General features: G+C 37.9%; 1 protein-coding gene across 1 annotated transcript in view; it reads right to left on the bottom strand.

Annotated features, from left to right (window-relative positions):
* Nucleotides 1-12284: 12284 nt before the first annotated feature.
* Nucleotides 12285-17114, bottom strand: part of iglon5 (IgLON family member 5) — a 130401-nt gene continuing 125571 nt past the window's right edge. Inside the window, exons 6-8 of the mRNA XM_026924409.3 lie at nucleotides 16326-16446; nucleotides 14764-14915; nucleotides 12285-13370 (exon numbers count right to left, since the gene is read on the bottom strand). Of these exons, the coding sequence (XP_026780210.1) occupies nucleotides 13270-13370; nucleotides 14764-14915; nucleotides 16326-16446 (374 nt within the window). The 3' untranslated portion in view covers nucleotides 12285-13269. The remainder of the gene's footprint in view (nucleotides 13371-14763; nucleotides 14916-16325; nucleotides 16447-17114) is intronic.

Below are 17114 nucleotides of genomic sequence, written 5' to 3'. Positions count from 1 at the left end.
TTTCAGTACTAGTTGTAACATCAGGAACCATTTCTGGATTGGTTAAAAGAAAACGACACGTGCAACATCATATCACATAATCTCAAGATTATTTTCTACTGTAGCTATTTAAGACTTGAGTTAATGACCCTATCATTTAACACCTTTACAACAACATTGTTGAAATCTTGATTCTGATTGGTCAGAAGGTGTTGGTACAGCAGACAATAGTTCCTGTCATTCTAATACATTATTATTTCTATAGGAACAACTAACACAGGGACTTGTAGAGTGGACGCTTCACATAAACAGATTAAAAAAAAACAATTACAAAAGTAATTGTTGATATGGTGACGTTTTCTGTAAGGAATTTATTTTAAATTTTTGGAAGGAGTCTCCAGTGGAATGCTTTGGAACAGACATTTGTAAAGCTGTAACTTTACGTTTTCTGACACAAGACTGTCTTCAGGACAGAGGTCTTCACTTCTTGTCATTTCTCAGTAACAATACAAGCTGCATTTTTAAAAATAACTTTAAGAAAGAGAAAAAAAAGAGGCTTTTAAGGGAACAACGGTTTATAGCTGCTATAATGCAAGTGAAAACAGGAACTAGCTTGTCCTGCTGCTGTTTCGTAACAGATATAAACTGATAAAGTGTGACTTTTTAAAAAAATATTATAAATTGTATTATAAAATAAATAAAAATAATTATAAATAATAATTATAATTTTTTTTAGTAAAATAATTCAAGACAAAATAATCAAACACTTCTAGACAAAAATAAGAAACTTTTTTTTTGTCTTGTAACAGTATGCTCTCATGTGTTTTATACTTTACATAATACAGTATTTTAAAGCTTTAGTAACACGGTGTCCAATGTTCCTGGGATAAACTCCAGACCCACCATGACCCTGACCAGGATAAATGAATAAATCATCATGACAGTATATAGACATTTTTAATATTATCATGTCTAGCTAATCTTCACCCTCTTAATGGAAACACACTTACCTCCTAGTACAACACTGATACAACACAGATAGAGGAAGCAAAACCTTTTTACCATCTAATAGTTACAGAGACAAGATTTTTGAACAGGTCCTGCGTGTCTGCGATCATGTATCGGTTATTGCTGCTGAAGCTTGTCCTTGTGCTTGAATATCCCCAGAGATCACCATGCAAAATGTCTCGCCTTCAGCTGACTTCCTCAATATATGATCCCAGGATGTTATTTCTGGACTTTTCCTATCTACATCATGGAGCAGGACTACCTGAAATGTCACTGCTTCTCCTCGGTCCAGAGGTATTATTGGCAAGATGAGCTGCATCCTGAGGGAGGACATGTGCGACTGCACTTTATTCCTCTTAAAGACTACCTCATTAGACACAAGGCTGTCTGCTTTACTCATGATTCATTCAACTGAGACGGAAAGTGATTATCTAAGGCAGCAGGGATGAACGCTACAACCAAGGAATATAGAGGTGCTTGTGTAAGTTATTGGGATGGGGCTTTATCAAAGGTGAGTTGATATAATCCAGTATGCGATTTCCACTTGCTAAGAATTAGTGAACTCTAGCTTGTGTTCATGGTTGAACAATGTACTTATGAGTTTATATGACAATTACGTCATCGCTAAAGGCATAGCTAGGGTTAATTTCGGGTTTGAACCAGCCCTTCGGCGATTGTTAATCTTCATCAAGTCCTCATTCAACTCTATACATTTTAACATACAGTATGTTAAAATACTAATTAACTCTTTTGAGTGACCAATGATTTTTTTTTTAAAAAATGTTGCTATTTGACAGATATAAACCGATGTTCCATTCATTTGGTTGCCTTTCTATATGTCGCACAATCATGGGGCAGCATGCTTACTGCCCCATTTAGCTTCTCAGGGTTATTAATGCATCTAGTAGGCAAAAATAGGAGCGTTGATAGAGAGGCAGGGACCACTGTACCCCATGCTCGCTCGAAGAAAGTTTTGTTTATGAATGGGGAAGGAGCAGCAAACAGGACGGTTAATGATATTACCTCTCTATTAATATTGACATCTTTTTAGTCCATAGGTTTTTAATCTTTTTCCTGATTAGAAAGGGACACAAATCTAGCTAGCTACTTAACTAGCTAGGTTATTTATCTGCCTTTGGAGTGCAATTATCAGCAACAAGAACCCATCATAATTGCAGCAATTTCTTAAAAAATAAGCCCTTGGTTTATTCACGTTATTGTTAACTAACCAGGATCATGCTTTTTTTCTGTTTCTCTTATAGCTAGATACACTCTGAGCTCAGGGATATTAAGTTGACGGCCGACGGAGGTTTAATACAGGATTAAAAATAGAAGAGTAGCTCTGGTTTTATAAGATAAAATATCATTTCCTCCTATTACTAGCGGCAACATTAATAATGTGGCAAGATTGATGGTAGAACATGCTTTAAATGATTAAATAACACATTCTAAATGCCATCACCACTCCTACTACTGTCTGGCATCCACAAAAAATCCATTAATGCATCACACTTTTCAATTTAATTGTACAGATCATGCAGTTGTTTTATGTATTTATTTTTATTTCCTCATCTTGCACTGAAATTAATTCCTGGCTATGCCACTGGTCAAAACAGTGGCTGTGTTTGTCAATCCGTATAAATTAATTCTGAATGCACATAAACTCGGCTCTCTGTTGAAAATCTAATCCAAAGCTACAGACATGCAAGGAGTGCCCATAAAAAGCACAAAAACCATAAAAACGTAGAGCGTGTCAATCCAGTCAGAGCATCATTTCAGCATGTTAGCCAAGTGTTTAACTGCAATGGGTTTGTCTTTAACAAGTTTTATTGTCTGTCCCAAGGAACAAACCTCCAAATGTCCTTATTAAACAGACAGCAAGAAGAATTTGTGACTGCAATAAAGTTTGCTTAGTGTGTCATATTTGCTTGAAATTCAGCAAGGAAGCTCTTAACAGAAAATATACATATTGTACTTTGGTAAAACAGATATTTTGCCTTTACTCATCTTCTAAATTTATCAAGATTAAAAGCCATTTTTTTTTAGAAATAAACACACAAGAATTACAGGCTTTGTTCATTATTCCTACTATGTACATTTTGTCATTTTTGCTAAATGTCATAATATCAAACCCTGAGCCAATGACCATTTAAAACATGTAGCATTTTAGTACATGCTTTATTCCTTACTAGGTTCAATTTGCTTTTGGTTTGGTTCTCATCTCTCAATCTCATGATGCTCTGCTTTTCTGCACTTCACACTCCTTTGGTCCTTGTGTTGTTTAGCAACAGTTTCCAGATCCATCCACAATCAGCTGGAGACCTTTTGTTAGATTCACCACACCCACACCCAGCTGCCCAAGAAACAATAAAGCAGCCAATTACTTTTGGTCCCCTGAAATGAGAGGACTGTGTATAAAAATGACTGTAATTCCTACATGATTCATGCCATGTGATCATTCGTAATTACAGCTGGCAGTCTGCCCTTTCATTTCAAATCTAATGTGCTGCAGAGTCGACACGATTTGTGTCACCATCTGAAAACTTGGACTGCACAATGACAAAACATAATGACAAAACACATTTTAACCTCTCCAAATGAGTAGTTCACACTGGGGTTGTTGGTAAACAGCAACATTAATGATAATGGGATTATACCATTTGAAGCTGTGTTTTTGTAGTTTTGGCTTCTGGGAACATTCTGGAAACCAATCATTGTTAGCTGGGGTGATATTAAAGCGAATATAAGGCTCCATTAGCTTGAGTACTAATAGGACTGCATTTTAGTATAGTCTTATAGCTTTATAACCTTTAACTGAAAGCCAGAAAGGATCTTTTTTAGTTCCTGCTTGGTTATCCAGGAAAGATTCATTGTGCATTATGGTGCAGAGAACATTCCCCCAATGCTCCCATAACTTTTGCAGTAACCCGCAATGGTTCAGAGAACATTCCCTAACATTTTGGTAATCTTCACCTAATTTGTTCCTCTCGGGAATCTTGCACTAACCTGGGATGGTTCAAAGGATGCTCATCCTTGTACCCACCTGTAACTATACTGAGACAAACCTAGCTGGTCTCTAATACATGATGCATATTGCATTCCGCATTCCCTGTTGATCTGCGAAATATTTTAAACAGTGGCCTATCTGTTGTAATTCCTATGTAAGTGTTTATCTAAATGAGCTGCCTGTAAGCAGATCGTTAGTTTGTATACAAAAGAATAAATAAATAAAAATAAAACCTAAAAGCAAACTTTGGTGAACCACCTCTTCTGTAAAAGAACGTTACCGGAATGTTCCTGAAACATTAGTTTGTAGTTACAAAAAAACAGTATGTCAGTTGTTATATAACCATCTTGTGTTCTAAAGTTCCCTGAATATTTCAGGAACAGTGCTGACTTTGTTAATCAAAACGTAACTGATAATCTTTCTAATAAAATTAAGTGACTATAACTTGTTTTGAATAAGCTGACCTTACTGAGTTTAACTAAGCAATGACAACTAAGCAATGACAACTTTTTGGCAAGGAAAGTTATTAAACTCAACAGAATCAACCTACTTAAAATAGTGAGTTTTTTTGAAGTTTGCGAGAGGTCATGCACAGTTCTACCTATAGGTGGAGTCTACACTCCACCTGCAAAAAAGCAGGGTGGGATGAGTCGGCATGTATTTGTCACATTTTTTAATTGCTTAATTGGTCAATTTACATTAATCGACCATGTAACAATCAGATTGAATGAGTTAGCATTACACGGTGACATTGGATGTGGTGGTATTATAATCAAATTGTTGGACTGTGTTGGATTTTGTTAACGGAATTAGCAGTCTACCATTTACTAGTCACGTATCTTTGGATACATGAGTTTTCAATCAAGGAACATTTTTATGTTTTATTATTTTTATTGTGTGTACAAAGTAGATGGGGAAAACTTACTGATTTACATTTGAGTGTTAGATTAGGTGTGTTGTCATAGCGATGGATGATCTAGGAATGTCTGACTGGCATTGTTTGGTACATTGTAGTGCCTGAAGACAATTGAAGAGAAATAAATAATGTTTTGCCTGAGTTCAGTTGTTGCATTTTTTCTTAGCTTAATTCTTTTTCGTTCAGCTTACCTGAAATTTTTTCCCTAATGTTTTCCTAGCAATGTGAACACTAATGTGAAGTTAACCTAAGTAATGATTTAGAGTGATCAGTACTTAATTATACTTGATGAACAAGTTTTGCCAACTAAAAATTAATACACTAATTTACTTGGAAATTTTAAGGCAATCGGTTTCCTCACTTTTTCTAAGTAAAGAACATTATGTAATGGTCCCCCCCCACAGGGGAACCAAAGGTTACCGTTGGATAAACATTCTGGTTTTGCTTGGTTGGCTTTAACAAGTTTCATTTTGAGCATTGCACCACAGTCATGAAACCATTTGGTACATAGCATGAAACCATTTGGTACATAGCAGGTTCACTCACTCTAATATCTATTAGTCATGGGGGAAGAGGTAGCTCACTGGTTAGGTTTCTGTAAAAGTGAAGTTGTGAGTTCAGATATTAACAGTGACAGAATGCCACTGTTAGAAAGATTTATCTTGAGCATCGCATGATGCTCTGGAGTCAGGAAGCCATTTGGTACGTGACAGGAAGGCTCACTCACTCTAATATCCATTAGTCACAGGGGAAGTGGTAGCTCACTTACGTTTTGTAGGTTTCTGCATGAGTGAGCTTACGAGTTCGCGTCCTAGTAGTGTGAGAAAGCAACTGTTGTGCCTGTGAATAACCCTGCTAACAATAATAGTTTGATGTAGAGTTGGCATTGTCGTCTCACAGCTCCAGGGTCCCTGGTTTGATCTTGAGCTTGGGTTACTGTCTGTGTGGAGTTTGACACATTCTTCCTGTGGATGGGCTCTGCTTGGAACCCTTTGATAGGAAAACTTGTTTTAGGGTACTTTCAAGAGTTTCCTTAGTCAGACAAGCAAAGAATCCTTAGATGTTCTAGAAACCAAATATTCCAAGACACATAATGTCCAGAAAACATTTTACTAAGTCAGAATTTTTAACTGAGAAGACCCTCAACCCCTGACTTGTGTTCAGCCTTCTAAATGAATAAATCTTTTTTTTTTTTTTTTTAAGTATAGGTTTACGTTAGACTAATGTAAGCTCCATCTTGGCCATTACATCACACTGGAGAGTCGTAAAGGCTAGTTTGTATGTGATCTGAAGGTCTACAGCCTCTCACTGTCCTTGCCAATGACTGTATTTCTCCCACTCTGTATATGTGATGCACAAAATGGTGCACTTCATTGTCAAAGCAAAACAGAGACTGTCTGCAACCATGAAATCTTTTCTGAAGCAACAGCCTCTTGCCTAAGCGGTGCTCTTCCTGTCAACGAGTAACCATGACAGAACAGCATGAAGGAAAACAACAAGGCAAGCATCAGATTATGTTAAAAACAAAATTCAGTTTTATTTTCTCCCTTTCTGATTAATTCCTTCACTTTGTTCTCTCCTTTATGGACTTTTAAAAACAAAAATTAAAACAAAACAAAACAAAACCCAGACACAATAAAAATGACAAAAACAGACAAAATCTGAAACATGACTTGGAACACGGCACAGGATTCGTTGAAGGTGGAAGACAATGCTCTGGATTTTCCATCTTTTCTGTTGATGCTGCAGAGAAAACACTGAATTGCATGGAGAACTGGAATGTAAAGTAGGTCATGATCAATCAAGGTCAGAGAATGCATGCCCTAACATGCATGTGTGCCCACACACAGACATGCCTAAACGCACACATTAATACGACAGAAAGACCAGAATGAAGAGCTGGAGGTGCTTGCGGCATTTCATCTCATTTCCAGAGGAGAGGAGGAGGAAGAGGAGTGGAGGAAGAGCAAGAGGCTAAGGGCACAGAGAGAGGGAGATGGGCTTGACTCACTGACCGACCTGTCCCTGTTAACCTGTGAACACCTGACATTACATCAAGTGCTTTCAATCCAAACACTGCCAAAGTGCTATGCCACAGCCTGTGTTCACCCATTTGACTGACGGAAATTTCAGCTTCCAGTGGGCGAGCGACACACTCCACTGACATTCAGAGTGATGGGCTTGTTTGTGCACAGCAGTGTTGCTTCTTAAACCTCCTGCTTTGAGGAAAACACAATGTCTCAACTATGTCTCATTTAATACACCTACTGAATTATGCTCAGATAATTAGCGGAGTGTTATCGATACAGCTGTACATGACTGACAGGCTGCACCTGTTGCTTAAAAACCTTATGCACACAAAGCCTTGATAATTAGCAGGATAATTAAACATCAAATGGAGAGGGATGGTTTAGCATAAAATGAAATTTACACATTTGTACCCACACCCCAATTCATCCAAGACGTGTTTGGTGTCCAGCATTCTGCTTTTTTACTGTCAGCTCCAAATATTATAAGGATGATGTCATTTACAAGTGATGGAATTCTCTTGTCCAAAATCTTTTTCAAAAACCGATGCCAAGATTTTCATATACTTGCTTCTGTTTTTTTATAACAAGATTGTAAAGTAGCAGAAATACTTTAGCTTGTGTTTAGATGTTAAAATTCTAACCCTAACTAATTAACCTTCTGCATAATAATCACCTCAGCTTTCTGGTACAATTCCACCTTTGGGAGGCAGGACACAGGAAGCAACTGTAACAGTTTACCCTTCATGTCATAAATGCCATGTGCTCATGTTTGTTTTGATTTCTATTCCATTTCTGACTCCACCCCTGCTCCTCATTGGTTTGTTATCCATGTGTGATCACCTATTTTGTGTTAGTCCTTGATTAGTCTTTCCATGCATTAATGTTGTTACATCCAAGCCCTCATAATGTTATAGTGTTTGGGTAAACAGTGAAGTTTTGTTTATTCTTTCTTTGCTTGCAAGCAAGTAACATGACTGAATAGCGACAAGTTACCTTTTAATGCTTAATCATTCAGGATTAGTTCATGGTTATAATCGAAATACAATAAAACATAAATAGTTATGTTTTGTTTTGTTGTGGCAGTTCACGTTATCAGATTTGACTATCGCCACATCTGACTAACAGCGGAGATGTCTGTTTTGAACTTGGAGTGGAGAATAAATATATACTTCTGATCTTTAAACATTGTTTTGTTTTGTTTTTAACAATCCATGCTGACAATTCACTAATCAGACCAGACAGGGTAAGTGAAATGACAAATTTATGAAAGTCTGTCAAAACATTTTCTTTCCCTGATGAACAGCCTTCGACTACATCATTTACATAAATGCATGTGATTGGCTGCAACAAGCCACAACATCAGCCATTGTTTTTCGCTGAACTACAAACAGTTTTTTTTCCCGTACACTGATTGGCTCTGCTACAGTATTTGAGTTCTCAGATTGATCCACAGAAATACTTTTCTGGAACTGCATCCAGACCTTGGTCTGCCAGTTGACGAAGCCTGGTATAGATTATAGTAGTCTTCTGTGTCCTAACCCACACTGATATGTCTGTGTGACATCACTGAAGAACAGGCTCCAGCTTCATTACTTGTTAGCTACATTAGCCCAAGAATTAAACATCGGACACTGAAGATGTCTTGGCTGATTGAATCCATCTGTGTTAATGGGTAAATTGTGTAAATTTCATTTTTGACCAATCTATTGCTTTAATATGATCTATCTATCTATCTATCTATCTACCTATCTATCTATCTATCTATCTATTCATTCCCTTATTCTACTTCTCAAAGCATTCTTTCCTTGTTTATATCTTTCTTTATCTTTCAGAAGAATCCTTTCTCTTTATTCTATTTGCATCATCTGCCCGTGACAACAAATACTCTTATCTCTGAAAAGAAACTGAATTATGCTATTTCTAAAAAACCAAACAGACCTTATTTTTTTTGTTTCCATTTCTAACTCACAGAGATCTCACCTTTACTTCAAGATACACAGTATCCATATGCACTGACATTTCTCAAAGTATTACTATTTATGTCTTAAATTAATAATTGTTTTCTTATTCAATTGTTGAACTTAAACCATTAAACTACATCATTCTCTATAGTGGCCTCTGAATATTACATTACAAACATTAAAACTGCAACAAAGTGACCACAGATTATGATAAAATTATAACAAAGCATTTCATACAAACATCTTAAAGTGAAACTATATATTATTGGGTCATTTTAAAAACTTAACACCTCATTCATAATAATTCTATCTATCTATCTATCTATCTATCTATCTATCTATCTATCTATCTATCAGGAATTAAATGTGCATTTTGCCTTATATTTGGTTAAAATCAAATTTGGAAGTTTGGTACAAAGCATCTAAATAAAATAATTCCAGTCATTTCAGTAAGGGTTAAAGTGCTGTATCTGTGATCAGAAGGTTGTGGGTTCAAATCCCATTACTGTCAGCAAGCAACCATTAAGCCCTTAAGCAATACTCTTAACCCTCAGCTGCTCAGATCTATACTTTAATTAAATTCTATCTCACTTCTAAGCCTCAGAAATCAATTCAGCTTGCTCTGAGAAGAACTTTTTAACATATTTGAACATTTTTGTTGTTGTTGTCTTCCAACTCCAACACAACCTCCCTAACATTAGAACAAAATGGTTCATTCCTTTCATTTTAGAGGCTGTATGTAGGTCTAATATAATAAAATAGAAGATTAACAAAAACTTGTTGTATATGGCTAAATTATTTTAAATAATATATTTTAATTTTGTTATTAACTGGGAATCAGTTCAAATGAATGTTTCCATACTAGAATAGCTAAGGATGATTCTATTTCTGTTTTTGTTCCTAGTAAATTACCCTTCGTTTCTGCTTTTGGTTTCATTCCATGTCTGTGAAAATGCCACTTTGGGGAAAAAACGGCTGTTAACTCAATAAATGGAAAAGTAAAACAGTGACATTAGAGCTATTAAAAGAAAATAAGACTCATATTGTTTCTTCAAAGTCCTGCAGGGAATGTTCATGTGCCTTCTGATTGGACGGGTGCAAGCTCAGATACCTCCTGATTGGACGGGTGTAAGCTCAGGTACCAGGACACACATAAGCTAAAGTGGTGCTTGATTGGACACTTGTATGCTCAGATGCAAACTCATGTGCCTCTTCATTGGACATATGTACACTCAGGTGCCTCCTGATTAGACACATATAAGCTAAAGTGGTGCTTGATTGGACATGTGTAATCTCAGGTGCCTCCTGTTTGGACACGTGTAAATTCAGGTGCCTCCTGATTGGACACATGTAAGCTCCCTGATTGGATATGTTGTGAGCATCCATGTGGCTAAAGAAAAAAAACTGCAGCATTTGTGGATCAATTAGAGGCCTCTTACTAACGCATGTAATATCCATCAGTCTCAGTGGACAGTAGTAGGACATTAGCATTGAAGCACATTTTAAATGTGTGGACACAAGCAGCAGAGCGAAGCAGCAGGAAAAATCAATACATGCAATCTGCCTTTATAAAAAATGGATCTGCAAGCTGATTTGTAGCTGGTGTCTTCCAGTTAATCGGATGCATACAGAGGGAGTTCAGTGTCTGGTCAGCGCAGGCCCATCTCACCCTTCCTGCCTCACATGCCTCTCTTCACCCCCTTAAACCAGACCTCCAGGTAACCCACAATCACTCATCTCTACAGGAGAGCTCATATCAAATCACACTTCAATCTTCCGTATTTTAAAGCCAACCTTTCCCACACACACACACTTTTCATATTCACACTTTTTTAAAAGGAAAATCCACCCATAACAAACATTGACATGCTTTTTTTTTTATAACCCACATTGAGAAACATGACATACTTGTTATCTTTTTTTTGTTTACTTATTGTTCAGGAGAAAACATGAGCACAGATAGGTTCGCCATGGATCATTGAGCTTTACATGGGCGGCGCAGTCGTGAACAGGAAAAGAGGGACAAAGACAGACAGATACAGAGAAAAAATAGCACTGGGACTGGTTTTGTGCTTCAAATTGAACCCAAATGAGAAATTTTTGGATGGGATCTCAAAACATGCAAGTGTGTGTTGCAATTGTGGCTATACAGTACGGATTTGTACACCATAGATAGATAGATCCATATAGATAGATAGATAGAAAGAGAGAGAGAGAGATATGGAACAGAAATGGAGATGCATATAGGCCGGGTCAACCTTGAAACACCGCTGTCAGAGCTCCTTCCATCACAAACATGACATTAATTTATCACACAACACTTTCAGGATTAGATTAGCATGGCACTCTGGTCAACACTTAACAGATTACGCCAATTAGATACTTCTTTACATTTACGTTTTAGTTTGGTTATTGCTGGTTTTGACAAAATTAGCTATGGGGACACAACAATGTCAAAACATGCTATATACAGCACTTACGTGACTGAATGATCGGCTCCTAACCTTGCTTTTTGTCCATGAATGTAAGAGATTGCATACAGCATACGCGTGTGGAAACTAGCACTCAGTGTTAAGCCATGTGCCGCCGAGCACATGGTCGCAGTGTCTTCGCTACGCGCCTTTAAGTGGTGGTTAATTAGTCACCACCGAGACACTGTCGTCCTTGAAGAGGGTCCCTGTCAGCTCCTGGATTGAGCTTGATTTATGAGCTCTGCTCCTCAGCAGATGGAGGGATGAGGAGAAGAGCGACGGCGCCCTCGCTTAGCGATCCGCTCGCTAATTACGTCTCTATTTCCCACTAATTTGGCTCCCTCTCGAAAGCGGCTGGAGGAAGGAAGGAACGAACGAAGGGGGCGAACACACAGGATTTCGAGTATGCCGAGAGTTTTTGGTTGTGACGTCAAGATGGCTGACAAAAACGGTGGGACATCATAAAGGTTAGCATACATTCGATACAGTACAGAGCCTTAAAAAGAAACGTTTGAATACATACACGGTACAAATTATATTACATTTCATTGAACGCTCCCTTTGTGAGTGCGTGGATGCACAGCAAAACCCTACATTTTGTAATAACTCTTATCTTGTTAAATTAGTATAGCATTGTGGCATGCTAGCATCACAAAGGGGGGCTAATTCAAAGCAGTGTTTTGCTGCACTCCAGCTCATCACCTTGTTTTTAAAAAGCTTCTCATGGCAAAATAGAGCACAACACTTTGAAAAAAAAAACTTATTATTATTATTTTTTTTCAGAGCAAAGTACAAAATATTTTCGCACACATGGCTCTGGGATTATTATTATTTTTTCTCACATGTAATTATCATATCGATTTCAAATACTTATTAACATCATTATCATCATCATCATCTTCATCATCATCATTATTAACACCAAAAAAAAAAAAAAGCAATTAGCAGTTAACCTTGCAGATTAAATGTACACAGTGCAGGGGCTATAGAGAGGGCTCGGGCTTGGATGGACGGCACAACAGGAACAGCTCTAACCAGTACATGCTATCAACAAGCGACAAGGAAGAGTGATCAACGGCTTCAGGGGGGGTTGGGCAGGGGAGACACCAGAAACATAACCTCCAAGCCAAAAAAGCCTGAAACAGAGAGGCTGATGGGAAATGTACTCCGTAAATCGGATGGTGAATATGGAATTATGGGGTGGCCTCTACTGCATATATATTTACACTGAGGGTGAAGGTAGTAATGTGGTAATGCGATGAGACCGAGGAAAGACTGGAAGGCCGGACTGGGGTCACATGCTTTGCCCTGGGTCAAGACCTCCAGCAAATGCAAAAAGAGGGGGGACAAATAAGTTTTCCCCTCCCCCCATGCTAATGTTGACCCTTAGCGCAGATGAGATTTGACATCATTCACAGAAAAATTCTGCTGCTCAGATCCGAGAGAGCGAAGGCCACTGAGGCGTGGCCTGCTGGTGAACAGCCACAGCTTGTTTACAGGGTCACCTGACCATCATCATCATCATATATATCATATCACATTCCTCATAAACACCATTAATGTGACACCATTCACAAATATACAACCATGATCCAGCACGTGCACACTGAGACAAAAACACGCTCCGCTCGGCACCTTCACATTTTTAGCATTCATATTTTTTTTTATAATCATCACCACAACAGCTATGAACATTGAAAAGGTGACCTTCACTGGAGAAGCGGGAAAGGCAGTGGCCAGTGGTTGCCAATGACGGGTGGGAATGACATGAGTGGGGAGAGGGGAGGGTGGTGATTATAAGATGCAAGAGATGGCTCCTGGGTTAATGCATAATTCTTTTTTTATTCACAGTGATGGGTTCGTCATTTAAAGACTCCTTTTCCGAGGCGGCAACGTGTTAGACCTTCAGCAGGACGGAGATGGAGAGGCTGAGCCAGAAGACGAGTCCCGATAGGCAGGCGCTTAGCGACACGCTTCCGCCATAGACTGCCCCCGGCCCTGCAAAACACAGGAAGTGGAATGTCAAAAACACTACGTAAGAGCTAGAAATGTTGGGGGAAGAAAAATGACTAAAGGCGTTAAGCATTTATATGGAACATATTTACACTATAATATAATAAGAAGTTATTATAATTGGTTATGTGCAAAAAACAACAACAACAACAACAAAAAAACAATTCCAACTAAATGGAGATTCTTAATTGAAAATGAACAGAAGTCTGGAAACTAGATGCCCTGATGGCTATAAAAGTTCTCGAAGAACTTAAGAAATTATCAAAATGCTTAACGTTTATACATTTTCTTGAAAAACTTTAATTACAGAAAGACAGCAAACTGGCAAAAAATCTATGCTAGTTTTCTGTTGTCATGCTAGTATAGTGTAACAAGTAACTAGCAACTAGCATTCCTGTCTAGTTAGCTGTCTGCTAAATGAAATATTTTCTATTTCTGTAAACGACTTTGGGTTAAATGTTTTCATTGTCAACAAATATGTAATAATGTATTTAGGTTTTTGGAACATTGTTCAAAAACATACAAACTCAATGCATTTCACAATTTTTAATTCTACCTCCTCTCCATTTGAGAGGTTGTTGAACATAACTACTCAATTTTTTCTGCCATGAGAAGATTTTTTCTTTCTTTCTTTCTTTTTCTTTTTTTTTTTTAGAAAGTAGTGGCTCTTATTTCTTTAAACATGAAGGACGTAAAGATGTGGAGCTAAAAAGCAGAGCTGAGGGCGGAAGCGACCACACGAATCAGCCGAAAGATGTATGAGAATGACAGCGAGTGACTCACCGAGGTGAAACTCGTGGAGATAATAGGAGAGAGAGAGAGGAAAGAGACGGCGCGAGAGATGGAGGACTCACTTACGATGGTAATGTGCAGTAGTGTGGCAGGAGCGAAGGAGGGAGCGAGGGAAATCACTCACTGGGGGCGGTAATGCGAGGAACAGAATGAGAGAGAGAAGGATGGAGGGAGAGAAATCATGGCTTTGTGGCAGAGCACGACAGAACGGAGCGAAAATGGGAGGACGATAAACGACAGAGAGCATAACGGCCTAGTGAATGGAGGGATCGGGAGAAATAAACGGGTAAAAGGAATGCCAAGACAAGAAAAAAAAAAACGGCTTAAAAGTACCTGGGGAAAAAGAGAGACAGCATTTTAGGTTTTTTTGTAATGCAAAAAATGTCTACAAGTGATATTAAAGCCTGCGTCTTTGTGTGAACACAATCCTTAGTGAACACAGGAAGAGCACTCAAAACACAATAGCATATGTGCATGTTGTTTTCCCCAAGGGTATTTATGCACTCTTGACACTGCACCTTTGTGGATTTATAAATTTGAGAGTATGTGCTAGCAAGGATATTCACAATTGTCTGTGTGTACTCACTGAAGAGAAGCATGCTGGCATTGGAGGCCCCTAGGCGGTTGGAGGCGAAGCAGGTGTAGTTGCCAAAGTGTTTCTCGGTGACGTTGGTGAAGAGCAGCAGGGAACGTGTCTTCTCATTTTTAATCCGCAGCGTGTTGTCGCTCTCCACCAGTCTACCGGAAAAGACACAAGCAAGAGTTTTCACATACAAAAAAAAAAAAAGTCAAAAGTCCATGCTTTTTAGTCTTGCAAAGTTCCTACAGAGAGTCAAAATTACCACATTAAAGTCATAAAATGCACAACAGTGCTAAAAATACTGTATATTGCCACAGTATTAAATGTATATATATAATTAAAAATCACAATTATGTTATGTTATGTTCATTTTGAACAGTCTTTATGGCTCATGCACTTCTTGGCAATTACCATCCCCTATTGAAACTATCAACTTTTCAACTACCTCAGAATTAATTACGGCAAACGCCTGATAAAAAGTCCTGATACTCAGTCTGAATCATGAAATCCAGCTGCTAAATCCCTATTTAGAGTCTGCAATTTCTTGCTTATATATGCTTATAAGTAAAAATAAGTAAACTGTTACATTCATGGACCACATCATGCCCTAAGGATACAGGGCTTATGGTTAAAAGCCAAGATATTCGGGGTTAAATATGGCTGTATACATTTTTTTTAAAGCACCATCTAGTGATCAAAAGAAAAAACAATCAGAGACATAATAGGGGTCCAAGCATTTCTTTGCAAATAGTGCCCCCTATTTAAACTCACGTGGCAGCTACCTCAAAATGATACATTTTCAGTATATGCTTAATAAATGTTCTGATAATCAGTCAAACGGTTCAAAAGTTACAGTTCATGAATTACTGTTTGACATTTTTGCACTTGTTAGGCATCTTTGTATAGTGTTGCTGAGATTTGCCTTACTTCCTATTTGAGGTCTTCACAGGCAAACACTTTTTATTGCTATTAAAATCCATTTGGTAGTAAGAAAAAGTCTGATTGTAATGAGAAAAAATTAGATGACAATTGGATAGAATCCAGGCATATGTGGTGGATATCAGACAAAAGATATAGGTAAAACAAATATGGAAAAAAAAAAATCTAAATGGTGAACATCCAGTCTTGATTTTAGGGGTTGTGGAGAAAAGGTTCAGCATGACTGGCAGCACATGTGAAAGAAATCTTGGGGGGAACCATAATAATTCCTTCAGTTCTTCAATTTTGTAGGCGGCACTGCAGAGCCGCTTTGACAGTCAGTGAAAAAAAGAAAAAAAAAAAACAATAGAAACCCTGCACACCTAAAAGTGATAAGAAAAGTAATGAAAAATGACTGGTGCTGTAGATCTGAAAGAGAAAATGTTAGTCACTGTCCCATTCCCTCTATCTCTTAAACTCCCACTTGTCCACACACACCAATGTTGTTTAGATATTAAATAATAGAGATAGAGATACAGATAAGATAGATTGGGTATTCTAAAATACATTTCACAATTGTCATGAGATCCCACTAGGATTAAGGCAGCTTAAAACCTGTATGTACTACCAAAACAGGCCAAGATAGTTACCTCCGGTCGTCCCTGTACCACTCGAAAGATGCAGTGGGGACAGCCATGGCCTCACAGCGCAAGATGGCCGTCTTCCCCACTTGAGCTGGCATATTCTTTACATCTGTGATCATGGGTGGATCTGGAGGAAAAGCGGTTATTTACTGGAATTGTCTTATAATCTCAAAGGGGTTTCAGACTTCATAATCTGATAATTCTAATAAAAAAGAATCAGATAATGAAATTTTGTGGATAAGTAGAAAAATGTTTTTATGATTCCACTCCAGGGCTAATTACTTTGACTTGCTACTATTATTTTCTTTAATTTTCATCCTAGGATAAATCAGTAGTTGTGAGCAGCGCTGTTAATATGTACTGTATATCATGTTTGATTGACAGCTAATGCAAGAACCATTTGTTGTGACAATGCAATCTTAAAACAGATTTGAAAAAAAAACCCTCCGACCCTGAGACAAAAAGATTATGTATCCAGGCTATCTGGGCTATTTACTTTACTTATTCAAGATCAAAGGGAAAAAAAAAACAAAAAAAAAACGGTATTGCCTATTGACTTTCACAAAAGAAAAAAAAATTCTTGGATTTTCCCCATTTTCTTCCTGCCGATTATCACCCACCAGCCTGCTCTCCTCTATCAAACAACAGCTATCATACAGGGAGGGTGAAGGCTGGCATGTACTTCCTTTGAGACATGTGAAGACAGCCAGCCACAATTTTTTAACCTGCTGCTCATGCTTCATCACAGGGCAGTTTAACACACTCAGATGAAAGCACTGTCTACCCTCTTCTGCA

This window comes from Pangasianodon hypophthalmus, chromosome 22 (genome assembly GCF_027358585.1).
Source record: "Pangasianodon hypophthalmus isolate fPanHyp1 chromosome 22, fPanHyp1.pri, whole genome shotgun sequence".
NCBI lineage: Eukaryota > Metazoa > Chordata > Actinopteri > Siluriformes > Pangasiidae > Pangasianodon > Pangasianodon hypophthalmus.
The sequence above is the reverse complement of the archived record's forward strand: the minus strand, read 5'-3'. Positions and strand labels throughout refer to the sequence as shown.